This window comes from Mytilus galloprovincialis, chromosome 4 (assembly GCF_965363235.1).
Source record: "Mytilus galloprovincialis chromosome 4, xbMytGall1.hap1.1, whole genome shotgun sequence".
NCBI classification, from domain to species: Eukaryota; Metazoa; Mollusca; class Bivalvia; order Mytilida; family Mytilidae; genus Mytilus; species Mytilus galloprovincialis.
The window spans coordinates 94,562,329-94,585,108 of record NC_134841.1 but is presented as its reverse complement, the minus strand read 5'-3'; the positions used below and the strand labels follow the sequence as shown (position 1 = coordinate 94,585,108).

General features: G+C 31.6%; 1 protein-coding gene across 2 annotated transcripts in view; it reads left to right on the top strand.

Moving 5' to 3' along the window:
• Window positions 1-22,780, top strand: part of LOC143073449 (sorting nexin-2-like) — a 30,413-nt gene that overhangs the window by 2,321 nt on the left and 5,312 nt on the right. The window contains exons 2-12 of one of the 2 annotated variants that reach the window (XM_076249009.1): window positions 1,576-1,605; window positions 3,150-3,231; window positions 4,326-4,549; window positions 5,329-5,430; window positions 5,992-6,133; window positions 6,530-6,608; window positions 6,977-7,169; window positions 12,285-12,378; window positions 13,595-13,800; window positions 14,406-14,549; window positions 22,456-22,608. In XM_076249009.1, the coding sequence (XP_076105124.1) occupies window positions 1,576-1,605; window positions 3,150-3,231; window positions 4,326-4,549; window positions 5,329-5,430; window positions 5,992-6,133; window positions 6,530-6,608; window positions 6,977-7,169; window positions 12,285-12,378; window positions 13,595-13,800; window positions 14,406-14,549; window positions 22,456-22,608 (1,449 nt within the window). The remainder of the gene's footprint in view (window positions 1-1,575; window positions 1,606-3,149; window positions 3,232-4,325; window positions 4,550-5,328; window positions 5,431-5,991; window positions 6,134-6,529; window positions 6,609-6,976; window positions 7,170-12,284; window positions 12,379-13,594; window positions 13,801-14,405; window positions 14,550-22,455; window positions 22,609-22,780) is intronic. The other variant, XM_076249010.1, reaches the window with a different exon arrangement.

Below are 22,780 nucleotides of genomic sequence, written 5' to 3'. Positions count from 1 at the left end.
CTCGTTGTGTCGAAGTCGAAGGGACCGGACCAAAGTATTCGACTCATCCGAGGTTCGACTCAACCGAGGTCGAGTGTGTCGTCATAAATTTTGAATGTATGAAATACAGTATGAGATTTTTGTAAACTAGATACAATGAACAGTGTGCCTTTTCCATTCAATCCCCATTTTTGGTCCTTCGTAATAATTAAAAACACAAGTGCAGATACAAATGATACACAAATATTTACAAAGGTCAGTCGCTATAAATTATGAAATCACACGCGGCACGCAATAAGTTCTGAACGGTCTCTGATGAGGTCGTCTGCTTTACATTAAATTATCATGAATTTATTATAATTGTCCTAATCTTTTTATCTATTGTAATTATTGAAGTTGACATCTAACGATTCATTTAATCTCGGTTTGGGTCATTTAAATTCGTTTCGTTTTTATCTCAGGTGAAAAACGTTCAACACACTAACATTCCTCTTGAACGATCAACAAAGGTGTTAATTAGCGGCCACCATAAACATGTCATTTTAACTGTTATACAAACAAGTATGTTAACTCAGCTTTAATCTCTTTTGAAAATTATTAGTTGACATAAGAAATACATCCGACTTAAATTTTTATCATCATGATCATTAGGTCTGCATCTTTCGAAAATTCTTACTTTCGAAGTTCGAGACATCGGGGTGAAATTACATTAATTTTACTTCGACGGGACTATAAAATTTACTCGACTTAACAGAGTATTCGAATCAACCGAGTTCGACTCATCAGAGGTAATTATGTATTGATCAAACGGGAATTTTACCGGGACCTCGAGATTACTTCGACTCATCCGAGTTTTCGACTTAACTGAGTTCGACACAACGAGGTTCGACTGTATATTATTCAAATTTCTACAAGCTAAGTATTTCACCCTCAAGTTGTGAGTGGCTATGTAGCCTTTGCTCATCATCTATCCACTGTGCGATTGGAATTAGAGTATAGTGAAATAAAGTTAACAACAGTTAAAGGAAGTATAGATGAAAAGAATTCTTATTATTTATTATAGATTTAATCTGTTTTACCCCAAAAAACGTAAATGTAAGGAAAAATTTTGAATGGAGACAAAAAAGGGGAAGAAACGTTAACTCCAGTTGAAAAATGTTTGTAAAACAACAGTGAAATTTATTTACGACCTAAAGCTAAGATAATTGGTGTTAATTAAAAGTGTGTTTGACACCAAAGCTGCCAAGTCAACCCATGCACTTAATGTGTAACTTAATTTGACAGTTTACACAGCAACTGTACTTCTGTTGATGAAAGAATTTGCCAGTGTTTCTAAGGAAAATCACTTATGAAATGGATCTCAAGGCTAAGAAATCCAGGTGAAAAAGGGTCATTTTCGGAATTCCCAGATAATATAAACAAGCTATATTCCACTAGACCAAGTTATAATATGATGTCACTTTTCAGACCAGAAAACACACTGTTTTTTCCTGAAGTAGTGGAGCACTTTATTATATTTGAAGAGTTCACTATTCTTCCCTTTGTTATTTTAGCCAATAAAACATGAAATATACTGATTTTAAGCTTTGATTTCAGAAGAAAACTACTGATGAATCAAAAACTGAGGTATGAAAAATATGCACTATCAAATATTCCTCTCAATACCAACAGTCCTATCATGTATATAATAGTCGATGCAAATTTTTAATTACTTGATCTATACATGTATATATGAGATCTAATTTATTTATTTGATTTCATTGGTGAAACTTATAAACTATATTCCTATAAATATACAAGTGTATATTTAAATAAAAAACAGCATGCTAAATCATTACAGCTGTAGGTATTTAATCATGATAACTAACATGCAGGTAAAAATCATAAATCCCATTGCTATACATACAATGACATATACACATGCACAAAAATGTACATGTGACAAGGAAATAGATAAAAGAATATGTGGTATGAGTGTCAATGAGACAACTCTCCATCCAAGTCACAATTTATAAAGGTAAACCATTAAAGTATATGTTACATTTATCACCAACAATTACCATGATTTTAGGAATCTTATATTAACAACATGTACAAAATCCCTTACATCATGTACATGATCAAACCTAAAATTATTTAGATACTTTCACTTTTTAAAAGTTTATTTTCACATTATTAAACACAACTTATTAATTACTGATATTTTGAAACTATCTAGAAGGTTAAAGCCTCAGATGTATACAAGATTTGATATGATTTTTAGATTTAATATATAATATTACGAACATTGTCTCATTGGCACACATACCACACCTTCCTATATCTATAAACATCAGTCATATAAAGCTTCTAAAGCCTGGTTGGTATTAATATACATATATATTGACTATACATGTATGTTTTACAATTTTAAAGTTTTTAGAATTGTAAAATATTGTATTTCCTTTACATGTACATAGTTGTGCTTTAAAATAAAAAAAAATCTGACTATATATATATATATCTGTTTCTCCAATATGCAGCTACTGTTAATTGACTTGTGTTAGTTGTCACTTTGACACACACATTCTACATTATAATTTCCACTCAATTGTTGTTACCATGATATTCTGACATTGCTTTGCCCATACATACCATTGCATACCACCAGAAGTCATTTTCGTGTAATTTCTTTTCATTTGTGTTATATACATGATATATTCAATATAATATTATTAATACTGACTTGTGAATTATACATGTAAGTTTCATGGTTTGTGGAAAAGTTATAGGTTCAATTAACATGATTAATAGTACAAATGTATTCTGAATTATTTGCTTTTCCTCAAGTCTTTGGGATTGAGAAAGAAATAAATCAGTGTGCATTTCATTAAACTTGGGGTTGAATGGAACAAGAGATCCATGCTGATTGCATAAAGACACATAATGCAAATAGTATATGAGTAGATACTAGTTTTACAGTATTATATGGTTTATTAAATTTAGACATTTGACTTTAACTAATTCATTGTGACAAAATATAACAGATTTAGAAGTAATTTTAAAAAAAAAAACTTCACACACTGACAATAAGATGTTAGCTATTAAAATGGAGAAAGTAGGAAGCACACCTTGTAGTTTATACTATTAAGTACTTAACATTCTTAGATTAGGTTTTTTTTTTCTTACAGGAACAACCAGTTGAAGATTCAAAACAAGAACCAACAAGAGTACCAATTAAAGCAGATATAAACACCGATGATTTGTTTAGTGGTAAATTGTTACATTATTAAGATATTTTACAAACTACAAAGAAGGAAGTTTTGATATGTGTCACTAAAACAACTTTTAAAGGAACCATACATGTATAAGACATAAACAATGATAAATATCAATAAAAAAATGTCGAGCAGCTTTACATAGTTTTTACTCAATTAATATATCACATTGAACATCATGAACATTGTATTTTATAATCTGTCCAAGTTATTGACATAAGACTGAAAGTAAAGTTTATAAAAAATATGGATGTTATGATGCCTATTTGGGCTGTGTTTGTTGGTAACTGTAGTGTAAAGGTAATTTTTAAAGGGAAATGATAAAGGGTTAATGATGCATTGCTCTTAAGTTTAAGTTGTAATCTGCTTCACTCCATATGTAATGCTAGTTGTTAATGATTACATATATTGTACATGTACTTCCCTAGCTCAACTGCTTAAGGCTGACTAAATATTTACTATCAAGTGAAGAAATCCCGTCTCAGCTGCTTAAGGGGGCTCGCGGGTATAAATTTTTTTTTTTTTAAATATAGGATTTCACTTTGTTTTTCTATACATGAAATTTATCATATACTTAATATAAAAATGAAATAAAAAATGGGGTCACCATTCATATAAGCTCACAATCTGCCTCCCAAAGAAGGATACATTTTTGTTTAGGTCCTTTTTTTCTGTTGAACTAATAGGAGAAAAAGAGGTAATATTGAAATAAAAAAAGAACTAAATAATAGAAATAGCTTAAAGTTTACAATAGTTAAGTCCAAGCACAACTTATTTGAAAAAAAATATTAAAAAAGATAAGTAAAAAAAGATATTTCAATTTTAATGCCAAAAAATGGCATTTTTTGCATCAAAGGGAGATAATTTGCAGCTTTTTTCAATGATATGTATAGTTTAAAAGTCACCTGGGGCCAAAACAAATTGATTTCCTGGGTAGATTATTGACCATATCATAAAGTAACAATTAATAGTGTAAAAACTAGAATTTATAATAAAAAATAGTATTTAAAATTTTTCTGAAATTTTTGTACCCTCAAGCCTCCTTAAAGTAGGTATACATGCATTGACATGTATTTATTTATAAAACAGGTGAAGGTGATGAGGTCAAACTTGATTCTGAGGAGGAAGAAGAGGAGGAGGAGGAAGAAGTCCCTGAACCAGAACCTTCGAAAAAGGATGAGTCCAACCCTTTTAATTCTGTAGAACCTCCAAAGCCTACAGAGGAACCAACACCTACTCCTCAAATATCTGTGTCCTCACATAGCTCCTCGTCAGCTGTTAAAGTAACAGCTTCTAAACCTTCAAAGGAAGAGGTGAGTGTTGTATAGATATATAAAATATACAATGAAAACTGTTCCACATGTTATAAAAACAAACAATTTCTTTTGCCACTATAGTTTTTCAATTTCTACCATATCAGTTATAACACTTATACCGTGTATCCACTGAATCTTAGTGTTATACCAATCAAAACCTTTTAGCTCATAAAGGCATATTAAAGATTTATACTACAACTAGCAAGATCTAAAAAAAAACATGGAATTTTATAATATACATGTAGGTCAAAACTGGCTTTGAAAACCAACACTTAATACTACTTACACATGTATGGCTTTATCTTTTAATACAATATCACAATGGAGAATCTGGATATTTAAGGTTACAGCCTCTAACCAGTAACCACTTATATGATTTATCTGAAACATTCAAGTTTCCTTCAAGTGTTAAATCCTTCACAGTCAGGTTATTCAATATCGTAATCTCTAGAATTTTTATATTTTTTTTCAAAAAAAAAGCAAAAAAATCATAGTTGCTAAAATAATTTTGAATAATTGGTAGTATAATAAGTATAGAGGTTTCATATTTTGAAAGTCTAATCCTTTTAAGCAATCCACAACTTATAAGCCAACATTCTGAAACCGCCATGAAAAGTATGTTACACTTACATTCGTTTGAGAAAAATTAAATAAAAGTTTTATTGAAAATAACATATAAAATTGAGAATGGAAATGTGGGATGTATGAACCTACAGACGTAAGAGTGGCAACCAAAGGCAAGCATTGAAAAAGATTTTTTTTCTCTATATTTTTAGGAGGAGGAAGAAGATGAATTCACAATAGATATAAAAGTATCAGATCCCCAGAAAATGGGAGATGGTATGGGTGCTTATATGGTGTACAGAGTTAGAACTAAGGTATGATAGTCATTTAATATATAAGAAACATTTTATCTTGATTTGTGCTTACTGGGTACTTTTCCCATTTGGTTTTGAGATGGGGATAGTTTCTTAATCCAGTTTATTTCATACTTTTTTTTTTAATATTTGATTAAACAATGCACATTATATATTGCTATTCCTATACATTCTAAGCAACAATATTTATACACCTGCTTACAAGGAGGGAGTTTAAAAGTTTTCCCAGATCTGTTAGACACATTTTCAGCAACTACAAGTCATATCTTCTCTATGTAAGACACCAAGCTCATATGGATATGTCATACTCTGAGACAGTATTCAGTTTCTGGTGAAAATTTATTCTATTAAAATGCACAAACATGCACTTTACTTCATATATTTATCAGTAACTACAAGTCATAGCTTCTTTATATATTAGTCAAAGTGGATAAAAGCAATTATAGGCAACAGTAAGTTTATTTTTAAGAATTAAATCATTATGTAATTTATTGAAAAAAAAACCTCTTACTTTGTATGACATAAAAAGCTTATAAACACTTAACAATTTATACAATTCAGACTTCAGTACCTGCCTTCCGTAAAGCTGAGTTAAGTGTGTTACGTAGATTTAGTGACTTTTTAGGACTGCATTCAAAGTTAGCAGAAAAACATGTTTCAAAAGGTGTTATAGTACCTCCTGCTCCAGAAAAAAGTGTTATAGGTAAGAACATGACAAAATTTGAGTATACAGAATCAGATGTAAAATATAAGTTATTATGAAAAGAGATATGAAACTTGAACATGTAAAATAAAATATAGAATGAAAAAAAAATCATTTTAAGGAATGTTATTTTGTTCAATAGCTTTAGTAAAAATTGCTAAGGTTCCAAACTCCCTCAGGCAAAGCTGATCTTAGCTGAATTTTGCTAATCTTTTTTAGTTTCATTCTGGTCATTTAGCTGCTAACATTTCTACATACATATTCATACATCTCTTGCTTTCAGTCATTTTGGCGTTCTGGATGAATGTAAATCTAGAAAAGCTCTCAGTGCACTAAATTTATTAAGTGTTTTTCTCTTTTTGATTTGTTAAGACATACTATTTTATTTATTTCAAGGTATGACCAAAATAAAGGTGTCTAAAGATGATTCAGGATCATCAGATTTTATAGAAAAGAGAAGAGCTGCTCTTGAAAGGTTAGTATTCACTGAAATATCCTATATGGTCAAGGCTAAAGGCTGGATAGTGTTCTGTATAATTGGCTTCATTTTCATGGTTCATTGCATTGGTCTGTTTCTCAGATACTATAAGCAATATATGTCAACTACGTTTAGATTTGGAATGATTTTAAGAGAGACATGTCTATCTGGTAAGGTTCATTTGAACTTGACATTATTTACATAGATCATTTATTATGCTTAGTTCATGTAAAAACATTTATCTAAAGACTTTCAATACAAAATCCATCATAGTAAAGCAGGCAAACCATTAAAGTGTGTTCACTGTTGTTAAATAATATATGTTTAATATTGATCAATACATTGTATGTTTTATTGGAAAATAGATTCCTAACCAGAACAGCATCCCATCCTTTATTGAGAATGGATCCAGATTTCCGTGATTTCTTAGAACGTGAGGGAGATTTACCCAAGTCTACTAATACATCAGCTTTAAGTGGTGCAGGTGTGATGAGATTGTTCCATAAAGTAGGAGATGCAGTCGATAAAATATCATTTAAAATGGACGAGTCAGATGAGGTAAGGATAGTCACAACCTCTACAAGATAGGGAAAGGCGGACATGTTTGTATGTATCATCATAGGGGAGACAACTTTTTTCTGCTACATTTTAATAACATTTTTACACTGTTCTCTCTATAAACCTTTCATCTAAACACTGAAATCTGTTATCTATTCGATAGAGATTTAATATAGTAAAAGTGACTCAAGCTATCATTATTGATAAAGAGTTGATAGTTACCAATGTGCTGTGCTAGCCCTGTAGTATTCCTGGTTGAACAAAACCCATAAATCTGCATTGAATTCTGGAAAACTGGTACTTTTATTTTGACTTGGAGCCGAAAAAGGCTTTTTAATCATATAACTTGGTTATGGTGACATACATTTTTTACGATAACTGAACTAAATTTTATTTGATAAAATCTTTTTATTTTCAATTTTCAATTTTTATACGACCGCAAAAATTGAAAATTTTTTGGATGTAAATTGGTATGATGTTGGCGCCTGCGTCGTCATCGTCGTCGTCCGAATACTTTTAGTTTTCGCACTTTAACTTTAGTAAAAGTGAATAGAAATCTATGAAATTTTAACACAAGGTTTATGACTACAAAAGAAAGGTTGGGATTGATTTTGGGAGTTTTGGTCCCAATATTTTAGGAATTAGGGGCCAAAAAGTGCCCAAATAAGCATTTTCTTGGTTTTCGCACTATAACTTTAGTTTAAGTAAATAGAAATCTATGAAATTTTGACACAAGGTTTATGACCACAAAAGGAAGGTTGGGATTGATTTTGGGATGTTTGATTCCAACAGTTTAGGAATTAGGGGCCAAAAAAAGGGCCCAAATAAGCATTATTCTTGGTTTTCGAACAATAACTTTAGTATAAATAAATAGAAATCAATGAAATGTAAACACAAGGTTTATGACCACAAAAGGAAGGTTGGGATTGATTTTGGGAGTTGAGGTTCCAACAGTTTAGGAATCAGGGGCCAGAAAGGGGTCCAAATAAGCATTATTCTTGGTTTTCGCACCATAACTTTAGTATAAGTAAATAGAAATCTATGAAATTTAAACACAAGGTTCAAGACCATAAAAGGAAGGTTGGGTTTGATTTTGAGAGTTTTGGTCCCAACAGTTTAGGAATAAGGGGCCCAAAGAGTCCAAAATTGAACTTTGTTTGATTTCATCAAAAATTGAATAATTGGGGTTCTTTAATATGCTGAATCTAACTGTGTATGTAGATTCTTAAGTTTTGGTCCCGTTTTCAAATTGGTCTACATTAAGGTCCAAAGGGTCCAAAATTAAACTTAGTTTGATTTTAACAAAAATTGAATCCTTGGGGTTCTTTGATATGCTGAATATAAAAATGTACTTAGATTTTTTATTATTGGTCCAGTTTTCAAGTTGGTCCAAATCGGGGTCCAAAATTAAACTTTGTTTGATTTCATCAAAAATTGAATAATTGGGGTTCTTTGATATTCCAAATCTAACTGTGTATGTAGATTCTTAATTTTTGGTCCCGTTTTCAAATTGGTCTACATTAAAGTCCAAAGGGTCCAAAATTACACTAAGTTTGATTTTAACAAAAAATGAATTCTTGGGCTTTTTTGATATGCTGAATCTAAACATGTACTTAGATTTTTGATTATGGACCCAGTTTTCAAGTTGGTTCAAATCAGGATCCAAAATTATTATATTAAGTATTGTGCAATAGCAAGAAATTTTCAATTGCACAGTATTCAGCAATAGCAAGAAATCTTCAATTGCACAGTATTGTGCAATAGCAAGAAATTTTCAATTGAATAGTATTGCGCAATAGCAAGAAATCTTCAATTGCACAGTATTGTGCAATAGCAAATATTTTCAATTGCACAGTTTTGTGCAATAGCAAGAAATATCTAATTGCACAATATTGTGCAATAGCAAGAAATTTTCAATTGGAGTTATCTTTCTTTGTTCAGAATAGTAGTTGAATCAACTTAAATCATTGTTTTATACAATATACAATGTATATTCACTTTTACTACCAACCAATCTTTACCATTCAGTGATAACAAGCACTTTATTTTACATTTTAATATTTTATAATGTATTTAAGAGTAGTTGTTGCTTCAAACTCCATTAGAAATTTGAATTGATATCAGTTTTGGAAAAAGGGAAAGGGGATGTGAAAAAAAAGGGGAGGGGGGTAAATTTTTCTCATTTCAGATTTCAAAAATAAAAAGAAAATTTCTTCAAACATTTTTTGAGAGGATTAATATTCAACAGCATAGTGAATTGCTCAAAGGCAAAAAAAAAATTTTAAGTTCATTAGACCACATTCATTCTGTGTCAGAAACCTATGCTGTGTCAACTATTTAATTTTAGATTTAAATAAGTTTGAAGAAGAAATCTTTAATTGATTTGTAAAATCTTGACATTTGTTTTGTGTAAAAAACCCATATAATGTCAAAAATTTGATCACAATCCAAATTCAGAGCTGTATCACGCTTGAATGTTTTGTCCATACTTGCCCCAACTGTTCAGGGTTCGACCTCTGCGGTCGTATAAAGCTGCGCCCTGTGGAGCACCTGGTTGATTTACAGTAAATGTCCTGATTTTTTTTATATATTAAATAAAAATAAAAGAGATGTAGCATGATTGCCAATGAGACAACTATCCACTAAAATCTAAAATCCAAGAGACATGCATGCTATCAACTTTAGTTCACTGTGTGTCTTTCAACAATGAGCAACATCCATATTGTAAAGTTAGCTGTAAAAGGCTCTGACTTGACAAAATTAGAAACAATTCAAACAAGTAATTTGCCAAGACAGCACCAAAGGAAAACAACTGTAATACAGGCTAAAAAAATATAGCAGAATTAAATATGTTTGTGTGTGCTCAACTCCTTCCCTAAGATGAACAAGGCTAACAACCCACACAAGAAAAACAGTGTAAATCAGTCGAAAATTGACAATCTGTTTATCACTTTTTTTCTTGGGCAACTTCAATGATGTTGGCTAATGCTGTCATTATATTTTCAATCTACTTGAACCAGATGAACCATTCTTGTTCCAGTAGCTTGAGAAGGTTAAGAAAAAAGATATAACTTTTTCTCCCATGACATACTTCTGTCCATTCCATAGATGATGAATATGCTAACGTATTTGTCTAAGACATATTTCTGTCCATTTCTGCCCATGGATGACCAGTGTAATAAGGATTTGGAGGTAAACCTACCTGTTGTTTTATGTGTTTGCTGTAACCATACTTATGTTGCATTTATAGTCAACACTATTTTTTATATAGATTTAAGTAGTTTTTTGTCTCGCCTGTTGCAGAACGGCTACATGGGAATACTCAACTTGCAACCCCAGGGAATTTACCTATTTGTATATAGTGTAATTTTTCAGTTGTACACATTTATCTGACCATGACCTTATTTTAATGGATCATTGTTGAGGTTAAGTTTCTGTTATACCTGTAGTAAGGCTTTGATCTAAAAGATTTTTAAGATGACATTCAATTTGTCGATAAAGCAGGCGAGCCGTTTTAGCGTGTGCACTCCCTTTGTTTTTTTTAATTCATTTTTTATTATTTTTTTTGTAAATCATGTTATTATTTGTGAAACTAGTCTTTGTTTTGATAAAAACTTAAGAAACTCAAGTAGGTATGCTGATTATCAGATATTTATAACTTTTTTTACACCAGGAAGAAGGATACATGTCTAATTATAGCCAATGAAGTGATAGTTATTATCAAATTAACAGTAGAATCTACAAAATTTTATTTATTTCCTAGTTTGCACATTATATGTTGTTACAGTCTGTAAATATATATGTACATTATCCATGACCATATGGTTTATAGTGCATGATAGAATAAAACGTATAGTGAAGCCTGCACCCAGAGGGTTGAATTATAGTCCTTTGATTATGGGACTAACTGATCACAATGTCAAATGTCAATTTATAAGGCCTTGGTGCCAGAGTGGTCTTCTGTAGTCCTACAATTCTGGGACTATCTGATCACAATGTCAAATGTCAATTTATAAGGCTGGTCTTCTGTAGTCCTACGATTCAGGGACTATCTGGTCACAATGTCAAATGTCAATTTATAAGGCCTTGGTGCCAGAGTGGTCTATGTTCCCTATGACATTAACCTTTGCAATTCACATCAATCAATATTAAGTATCTTATGTACTAGTACATGTATTTAGTCTGTTCCTAACTGTATTTGTTTATTTTGTTATATACATTTTTTTTCTTATTATTTAATGTTCCCCATTTATTTGGTAGTATATTCATCATTACTTGACCAACAGTTCCTTCAATAGATAAGTTAGTATACTTGTATATTAAATAAAAGTTATTGTAATTATTATAAGTAAGTGTCTATTGTTCTTAATTCTGTAAACTAGGTATGAACTTTGGTTGTAGTTGTTACTGAATACTAATTCTGTAAACTAGGTATGAACTTTGGTTGTAGTTGTTACTGAATACTAATTCTGTAAACTAGGTATGAACTTTGGTTGTAGTTGTTACTGAATACTAATTCTGTAAACTAGGTATGAACTTTGGTTGTAGTTGTTACTGAATACTAATTCTGTTGTCTTCTCTATGGTCGGGTTGTTGTCGCTTTGACACATTTCCCATTTCCTTTCTCAATTTTAATCTCAGGGAAGATTTGGACCAAGGGTCCTGAAAGGGGGATATTTGCTGATACTTGAAAGGTCATTGCCCGAAATGGTAGATTTGGATTTTGGTTAAAAAAAGTTTTTTTTTACAGAAATAATACAGTCATTTCATAGAGTTCATGTTGCTTTATCACCATTTTGCATTAATTTTTGTTTTTAACTGCTTTTCTGGTAACTTTTATTGACCGCCTTATGGCCTTATCATTCATCTTTTGGTTTCTGGTAGATAGTGTCTCTTTGGCAATCATATCACATGTCTTTGTGTTTATGTAGCCTCAGTAATAGAACATTTTGCTATTGTTTATTTACTACAATAAATCCATAATGATATCATGGTACTGGTGTAAAATTAGCAGGCCATAAAAGTCACCATAGAATTAACTTTCTTATAATATATCAAATTGAAATGTAAAACGTGTATATGTACTGAAAGCCTCAGATGTTTCCTTTTTTTTAGTGGTTTGATGAGAGACACCAACAAGTAGAAAACTTAGATGTACAGTTAAGAAAATTACATTCCAGTATGGAGACTTTAGTGCATCATCGGAAAGGTAAGAAAACTAAGATATATACTTGGATTCATCTTATAGATATAAGAAGATGTGGTATGAGTGCCAATGAGACAACTCTCCATCCAAGTCACAATTTGTAAAAGAAAAGCCATTATAGGTTAAGGTACATTCTTCAACACTGAGCCTTGGCTCACACTGAACAGTTTAGCTACAAAGGGCCCCAAAAAAGTCCAGTGTGAAACCATTCAAACGTGAAAACCAACTGTCTAATCTATATAGAAACACTGAACTACATCGTCAAACAACTACTGAACATCAAGTTCCTGACTTAGGAAAGGTGCAAATAAATGTCACGGGTTTAAACGTTTTAATATGTCTTGTATAGTGCATTCAACCAACAATATTGATCATAATCAAATATAGAAGTGTATTGTATTCTTTGAAACAGACTAATCAATTTGTCTCTCATTTTAAAAAATTGAAAGAACATAGAAAGCTTAGACCCAATAAAATCACTTTATAATTTTATAGTTTAGAATTTACCTTTTAGATTTTTTATAATGATGTCTTTTAGTACATATATTATTCATTCATAACATCACAAATACTGACATAAATGGGAACGATGGCCATCTTTTCTCTTATAGCTACCAAGCTTTTTGTTAAAGTTGTAAATATGGTAGAGGGCTTCAGAATTTTTTTGAAAATGCACTTACCCACAGGATTGTTCTGTTACAATTTTACTTTCCAGCAGCAGTTTTCACTTTGCCATTCTTAGTATTTTTAAAGTGTGAAAAAAAGCTTGATATATGAACAATTGAAAAACAAACAACTTTATTTGAAAACCTACGTTACTGTTTTAGTCTAACAATTTCCCTTTCTTTGATGAATCAGCCGAGATAAAATATTTATATGCAAACTCATAGCTTCATGACCTCCATTACTGTTTACTGGTAATAACTTACCATTGCTGAAATCCCAAGGAAACAAGTGATTACTCCAGGGAACAAGTTTCTAAACTAGATTTTGTACAATAACTGACTTTGTCAAACAAGAATACAACACACCAGAAAGTACCACATACAGATGATGTACTGATCCGAAGGGAAAGTTGTACCTGTGTTTTCGCTTACCAAACCTTTTTCTTTACTTTCCCCAGGAAACAGGAAATGGGAAATCCGAAGCCCTGTGATAAAACTATGTAACGGTTAGTGCCAAAAACAACAACTAACAATTTATTTTTATTTTTTGACAGAGTTAAGCCTAACCACAATGCACTTCTCCAAGAGTGCAGCCATGCTAGGGAACGCTGAGGAGCATACTGCATTATCACGAGCCTTATCACAACTAGCTGAGACAGAGGAAAGGATAGAAATAATACAACACGACCAGGCCGATAATGATTTCTACCAAATGGCAGAGTTACTGAAAGATTATATTTCTTTGTTAGGTTCAGTAAAAGTAGGTATAATTAAGTGTGACTGACATGCATACTGTTAACTCATCTTAGCCATATTTTAAAATTATACTTAATAACAAATGAAAAATAGTAAGATTGAATATTCAGGATGAGAACAATGTCTTATAATAACATATATGATAATGTTAGTTAATAGATTTAAAAAACAATATACGTCAGAACCTTTCATGAAAGTGTTACAAATACTGTGAAGACAGTCAAAATATTAAACTTTTCACATAATGCAATTATAGATAGAAAATATATGATATAGGTATAGAAAATGTTGCTGTTGGGTAAAAGTCATTGAGAAAGCAACCCAACAATATTGTTCACCAAGTAAGGTATCTTGATGTCACTATACAGTTAAGAACCAATCTCACATAGCAAACTATGTGTTGAAGGCCTTACTTCGACCTCTATTTGTTTACTTTTTACACATTTTGACTTAGTTGGATAGTTATCCCATTATAATTAGCACTCATACCACATCTTATTTATATCTAGACAGAATCTAGACCAGTTGTTGCTGAAATAAACATACAAGTAAAATTTGTCAAAAGAAATCCTATAAAGGTCATTATTTCATGTTGTATTCTATTAATAGGAAGTTTTTCATGAGAGATTTAAAACTTACAAAGTGTGGAAGGAAGCAGAGGCTACATTAACCAAGAAAAGAGAAAATAAAGCAAAGTTAGAGTTGGCCGGTAAAAATGATAAAGTACCACAGGCACAGAATGAAATAACTGAGGTAAAAACATTAACAAGAAAAAGGAAAATAAGGCCAAGACAGAATTAGCTGTTTGAAATCACAAAGTACCTCAAGCACAGAATAAAACTACAAATCTAATAACAACAACAACAAACTTTATTTTAAGAGGGTTACACAGTTAGCTATATAGCTAATCTTCCCTGAGGCCCTATGCAAACATATACATTGCATACATTAGTATAAAAAGTCAAGTATGATAATAACGTTCAATACAACTTGATAAAATGAAAAAATAAACAATGATATAATTAGTTTTCATTATTATTTATACAGCTAGGTTCAGTGTTCTCCCCAGAAATTTTGGATAGCATCACATTTGGCGTAAAAAAAAATGTTTCCATTATGATATATGCGTTATTGTTTATTACAAAATGTATTATTGTTTGTATGCTATAGGTCCTTATTTGGTGAATAAAATATTCTATTCAACCCTATTCTTTGTGTCAATATTGTTGAATTCATGACTGAGAATACAATTAAACTATAACCATAATAACAGTTTATGTTTTCTATATTCATTTATAGTTCCAGAAATATTTTTCCTCTTGGGCCAAATAAAAATATATGTGTGGTTCCAGTTACTCTACCTACCCAGTTTAAAAAAAATCTTTATCATGTCTATGAAATATATTGGTTCATGGTATTCAATGAATCAGTCCCAGTTGTTTCTTTTTATCAAAATGATATATATTCTTAACAAAGTTATCTGACAAATAGTCTGCTAATGCTTAGTTTTCTCTTTAGGTATCATTGTTTTCTGTTTACTGTGCTATTTGTGCAAATGTAGTTATTATTGTAAAATACAGATTTTTGTCATATCTGATCCGGTTCCGATCATTAGTTTACACTAAAATATTAAATGGCCGCCGAAAGCATTGAAAAATACAAAAATAAATAATGTTTGACAAGAGATTTGGAATGAATATGGCGTTTTTAATGCATTAAATGGATGAAACATTACTAAAGCCAATAATGATCCTTTTCTAAAGAAAGACCAAAACTTATTTAGCTCATAATCAAAATTTTCACTCTCGATTTACAAAAAGTGATAGGAAGAGAAAGAAAGTAATACTACTGTAATATTTTGCATACCACGTGGTATTAATCTTGTCACAAGTGACAGCTTGGGGTATTCCTATCCAAACAGTTATCCCCCAAAGGGCAATTAACACTTTTTTAATCACTCTTAATTGTCTATTGTCCGACTTGAAGGGATTAAATGTGATATATTTTTTATGATCATAAGCGGTAATTAGATGAAAGTTCAAAATTAAGGACATGGCTTTGCCTATAGAAACGAGAAAAATAACATCCTGAAAATAATTATAGCGTCGCGGGAAGAAAATATAGCATCGCGGTACCGCGACGCTAAAACGGCCTGGGGAGAACACTGAGGTTGATTTCAATAAATGATCTATTATTTTGTATTTGAAAGAATTAACATTAGTAATATTTCTTAACGGTATCAGAAAATTATTCCACAAGAATGGTCCAGAATACATAAAAGATTTTTTGAACAATTCTGTTTTTGGTTTAGGGAGTATGAGGTTTCCTTGAACAGCATTTCTCTCGGGGTATGGATTTCTGTCTGAAACATAATGAAACTTGTTAGTAAATTATGATGGGGCATCATTTTTAATGCACTTAAATGTCATCACAAACTTGTGATATTTTATTCTCTATTCAACTGTCATCCAGTTTAAGTGTTTGAATAAGGGCTCGGAAGGAGCGAAAGGGTCTGTTTCTAGTATTAATCAAGCAGCTCTCTTTTGTAATTTTAATATCCTATTTAAACCCTCACTGCTACAACTACTCCATACTATACAACAATAATCAATTAGTGGCAAGATATAACCATTATAGAATAATTTTCTGCAGTCTAGATTTAGAAATTTCTTAATCTTTAATAGAAGATAAAGTCTAGATGAAATTTTTGAGCAGATCACATCAATTTGGTTTGTCCATGTGAGGGAAGGGTCAATTTTAATGCCTAAGAGACTTTTGCATGTGGAAGATTGTATCACTTGATTGATAATAGTTCAACAACTCTCATTGTAATGTGGCATTACTCTTTGTTTTGTTCCAATAATCATATATTTTGTTTTATTTTTATTGATGAACATATTGTTATCATTACACCATTCCTCAACACCATGTAAATCTTCTTGTACCTTTGACTGTAGAGTTTGATAACAGTCCGATATGCGGTTTAAATAGAACAAAAGAATTCGACCTCTTGTGTTTAGAAGGTAGAAAAGTGTAACGAACTTTGTATACGGTTGTCAAGATGTCACAAAAGTTACTTCCGTAAAGTCATTATAAATATTTGAATTCACGTTGTTTAATTTTCATATTGTACAATTGTTCACAATGCAACTTGCAAGCAATCGTTTTTAAAATGACCATAAGTCAAGCTGTTACGTCATTTAGGGGGTCTCCTTATAAACTGCTACTTTTTTTTGCTCGACATAGAAAAAATCTGGGAAAAATTACAAAAATTGAAAAATGAATTGTCAATCGTTTAAGACCATTCCCAAAGTGGCACACCTAAATTTGACATTTGGACGCAACTTCAAAGTCATGACGGGGTTTTGTTAATTAATTTACGCATCGAACACACCCGTCCTATATATATGTAACATCACATGACTTTTAAGTGATTAAAACTATTTTTTAAAAATAATATTTGCATGCTTGACATGTTTTTTTCTTAAACAATTACAATTACACCGACAGTCATAATTTTTGTATTATTTAAAAAAAGTTTTGTTACACATTTTGTTACACCTTAGTTATGTACAGTAACCCGGATTGGTTGACCATTGTGAAGTGGAGTTTTTTGGGTAGCATAGATTTATATCGTTGTATTCCTTTTGTTTGTGTTAACCAATTGTCGTTCGGAATTATTTTTTATACATCATTTATTGATCTTACAATTCTTGTAATGTAGTTTGCGTCTTATTTCTTGAGTGTCATATTTTGGCTATGTTTGTGTTCGATCATACAGTATAAGTCGGTAGTTGCCCGCGAATGGATTTTTTTTAATTTCTTGCGACTCTTTGCGTCTTATTTGCTGATCGTAGTTGGTTTTTTTGTTTTGTGTCATGTGGAGATATGGTGTTATTTTGTTTTTCTTTTGATGTGTTTGCATCTTAAATTGGGATTGCACTGAGTTATTTCATGATTTCTTTTGTGCTATATTTTCGATACATTTTTAGTCTATTTTATAGCATCTTACAATTGTCCGACGACATAATGTGATACTTTTTTTGTTCGCCAATATTATTCATACGTTTCATACGTTTTGAATTTACTATTTATATCTTATTTTTTTCTTAATAATAGTTTATCTACAGTCGAAAATTTGCTAGACATTAAGACTCTTAACTTATTTAACAGTTTAACATTAGACTCAATTTTATTGTATAGTCGAAAATTTGCTAGACATTAAGAGTTTTAACTTATTTAACAGTTTAACATTAGACTCAATTTTATTGTAGTAATTTTCTTGAATAACCGTCCCACTGTTAGTTGTATGTTAGTTCTTCACAACTCAGAAACAGATTCAAGGATATCAAAGTTCCCTTATATGATTTTTTACCGTATATGGCAGCTCACTCTATTTGTCTCATACATGCTCACTATTACAAGTCACAGAGTCGGATTTAGGGGGCCCATTTTCAGAAAAAAATTGGTTGGTTATATAGGGAATCACTGAAGCGTGACGGAATCGCCCCCCCTCTTTTTAGACAGTCAGTGGGCCCCCTCTTATGAAAATTTTATTTGATCCGCCACTGAGTCAAGTACTATAGTATACACCGGTGTCTTCATATTTCATGTACAACACATGCGTATATAGAAACATGCAACAATACTCTACCAAAGCAAGCCAGGAAACAATCCATCAACAAGGAAGTAAGTTAATCCTTGAACTTCAAAGGGGGTATGGTTTTCTTGTTTGAGCGCGAACATTTATTGTCCAATTCTCCATCAATCAATTTTTTTTCTTTCAAAACTTAACACTATAAGGTTTTAGAAGATCAGAATTCATAATATTTAGACGATATTTTTTTAATGAATCTTACCCCTCACTCTTTTTCACAATTTGAAGTTAAATTTTCGTTCCCGTATGTAAATAACTAGCACAAAGACTTTCATTATTTTTTATTTTTTTTATTCATTTGAAGACTTCCATCGCACTGTTAAAACCAATATTCAGTGACCGATCCAGAATTTTACATTAGGAGGGGGTGGGCGCTGACTGAGCTTAGGAGAGCTCGCTCCAGTCCTGCTTCAGTGAATCCTGTTTGTTTAAGCTAACAAATTTTTCCGACTAAAGCCCCAGCTCGAATCTGCCTATATGCTTGAAAACGTTGTTCTTATACATACTTACCTCCATGTCATTGTCTCAAGTCTACAGTCTCTGCACCGAACACTTACAATCGGCCAAGCCGTTGATAAGACGGTGCTTAAAAGAGCAGGGGCTTGGGTTAAAAATGTACTAACTAGACAGTCTTTGATAATCTGTTACAGTTTTGTGCAAGAGTTAGTCCTTTGTTTTTTTTTAATAATAGCACAGAACTATTATGATATTATGGAAAATATCGAGTTTGCTTGATATTGACAAATCAAAAACTCAAGTCCCATACTTAATGTTTGGGATGCTTAAACCTTTGACATATTCTGTAAGTTTGAAAAATGAATATACTAAAGACCTTTTTGGATGTTAACATTTACGGTTGACTGGCATATTTTATGTAGAATGTACAACCTGATTCATTTTAAAAAAAATGATGATTCTAAAAAATAACGAAAACTAAGCATATGTATGCTCTTTTAACTGTTCTTGGACAGGGCTCCAATTTTTAAAAAAAGTTCAGATTATCAAATTCTTTGAAGAAGAAGAAAGGGAAACCAATGGCACTGCTATATCATCTCAGAAATTATATAAATTATTACCATCAGTATTGCAAGGCTATATAAAGGATGCATTTACATCTCTTCTGTTATGGATACGTTTGGCAAATTCTGTATATAAAAAAACAAGTTCCTTTTGTGGCATAACTTAATTCATATAGATTATTTCTCCTACATATCTTTATATATTGCTTTCTTTAGTTCAAATTGGAATCTCAGATAAGCATCTGGTACTTTAAAACCTCTCCTCTCTGTTCCATGTCTCTGGTCGACATGTGTACTTCAGAATAATTCCTGGCTGTCAGATGTATAGCAGAACTTTCACATAACTTCTTGATAAAACTGCTGTCTTACTCCCTTTTCAACACTGCAAACAAAAAATTGAACAGGCAATTAAAGAGGGGGTTGCAACCACATGTTCCCCGTACAAACGGATCGGAACTAAGAGCTCTTTCCCGGATCTGGCACTGGATTTATAAATCAGATGCGTCACAAAATTTAAACATGTTATTAAATATACTAGAATATGAAATAAAGAAAAATATAAATAGGAAATGTTGAATTATCATTTATGTCTACGAAACCACAAGATCCTACTTAATTGGCCATGTTTTCAAATCATATCAAATGTTTTCATTGGTCTTCACTTGTTAGAAAAATGCACTTCACTTGTTAGAATGTACTGAAGTTATTGTTAGCTAAATTATCAATGTTAGGTTATTGCATATTCTTTAGAGCTGTATCTTGAACTAATGATGAATTGAAAAAGAGGGAATGGGTATACGTACTAAACATTTGTCTGTATTTTCAACTTGTCTAACAAACATGTGAGAAACACTAGTTTTAGAATACGAAATATTTCTCATTCTGTAAACAGATATTAGTTTTCTCGTTTTAATTGTTTTACATTGTCTTATCGTGGCCTTTTATAGCTGACTATTCGGTATGGGCTTTGCTCATTGTTGAAGGCCGTACGGTGACCTAGAGTTGTTAATGTCTGTGTCATTTTGGTATCTTGTTGACAGGTGTCTCATTGGCATACCAAATCTTATTTTTTTTATATTGTAGGATTGTTAAGGTATTTTGGTGTTTTACCCCCCCCCCCCCCCCTCCCCCACACACCTTTTTGTAATATACACCACAAAAAACATTTAGTTAGGATAAAGAACTAATGATCAATAGCCCAATAATGTCAGGCTCGAGAGTTTCATATCATTTACATTCAACATGCTTATCAGATTTATTTTTACTATCAATGTTGAACCATTAATTTTTATCGGATTTTTTTTTAACTACCAATGTTGAACCGTTCAACATTGAAAGTAAACAAAAATTAGATAAACAATGTTGAATGTAAATGATATGAACCTCCGGTCTTATATTAAAGGACAATATATAAGACTTCTGAGGTTCATATCATTTACATTCAACGGTTTTATCGGATTTTTTTTTTACTATGAACCGTTTAACATCAATAGTAAAAAAAAAATCCGATATAAAAACGTTGAATATAAGTGATATGAACCTCCGAAGTCTTATGTAATAGCACTACGGTAAACAGAATAATTGAAATTCAGTTAATTGAGTGTGGGAGGCTATTTTAATCCACTTTATGAGTGTGTATTATATAATGTTACAATGTAACAAACCTATCAAACACACCGTGAAAAATAACATTATCGCCCCTGGAAATGCTTAACAACAAGACACAAAAAACTGCTACCTTTTTTTGCTCTATATCACTTAATTATGAAAACACATTACATAGATAGGGAATACTGTGCTTGTGTACACGTTTGAATGTGTAGGTGGCACACTCAGAACGATCGTCTCTAGATTTTTTTTTTAAATTCGTCCTGGCCTTTCCGGGTTCACGTAGCAACACGTTTCTTTTCTTCCCAGCTATTCCTGATTACGAATTAATCCAAAACATGCATTTATCCCAATGCAACAACTATTAAACAACTCACCTATACCAATGGTGATCGTCTAATTCCTAGCTGATTCCTTTAATCGTACCTTTCTTGACGACACCCATCGTTGTAGCATCTACCATTGGAGGTAGCGAAATTACATGATTGACAGGAGAGCGAAATAAACAAGGGGAGCAATTTTATCGAACCGCATTCCGGACTGATAACAATTACCAGAAAGATGTAAAGTTGAATCATCAGCATATAAATCAGTGCAACAATTTTTCATATAGATAGGAAGGTCGTTTATGCATAGTATAAACAGAAGGGGTCCTTATATGGAGCCTTGGGGGCACCATACTTGAAAAAAGTTTTTCAGAATGAGCATTACCAATTTGTACTTGTTGAGTTCTTTCATTTAAATATGATTTAAAGAAAGAAACAGCATCATTATCAAATCCATAAATTTCAAGTTTTTTACAGAGAATATCATGATTTACTACATCAAAAGCTTTCTTAAAATCCAACAGGACTGCTAAGTTGATATTACCATCATTATCATCATCATAACAGGGAAGAGAGACCTATTTAGAATCCGTGGGAATGAGGGGAAGGGGAAGTGGGTCATATAATAAGTTATCTCTCTCTCCATTGATCATTAAAATAGGGAGTTGAGCAACAAGTAAAGAGATAAAATATTTTAAAGGTGGGAGTAATAACTATACAACAGCAACGGTTGGAAGTGATGACCTGGCACCAGTTAGTTGATGACTGTGACAACAGCTAGTGAGTGGTTGTGGTGACTAGGCAAAAGTTAAAGGGTGGCTGTGGTGACTAGACTACAGCTAGTGGAAGGAAAGATAACGCGTTAAAAGTTACATTGTGGCAATGAGGACTGGGCAACCATTACTTTTTGAATCGTTTATACAGTTCATCATAGGAATGTTGTATTTCAGCCATAGAATTAATGTGGTATAACAAACAATGTAATCTTAAAATGCCTAACTCTAAAAATATCTTTTAATTTTCTTAATTACGTGTTTTATTATATTCAGTGGTCAGAAAAAGTTGAGAAAGGAAAGGAAGACTTTGAAAAGATTTCTCAGACAATAAGGAAAGAAATGGGAAGATTTGATAGACACAGAGTAGAAGACTTTAAAACAACTGTAGTTAGATATCTAGAGCAGCTTATGGAAAATCAACAAAAGGTAACTGGCTTATCAAATGTTAGGGTTTCAAAAATATGACAATGAAATTGGTCCTATTATAAGTTAGACAAAAATTTTCACACATTGCAACTTTTTATTTCTTTATTTCTTTAGATCTGGAGATTTTATGTGAATTGAGACATTTATGGATCAGGTAGCAACTATTTACAAA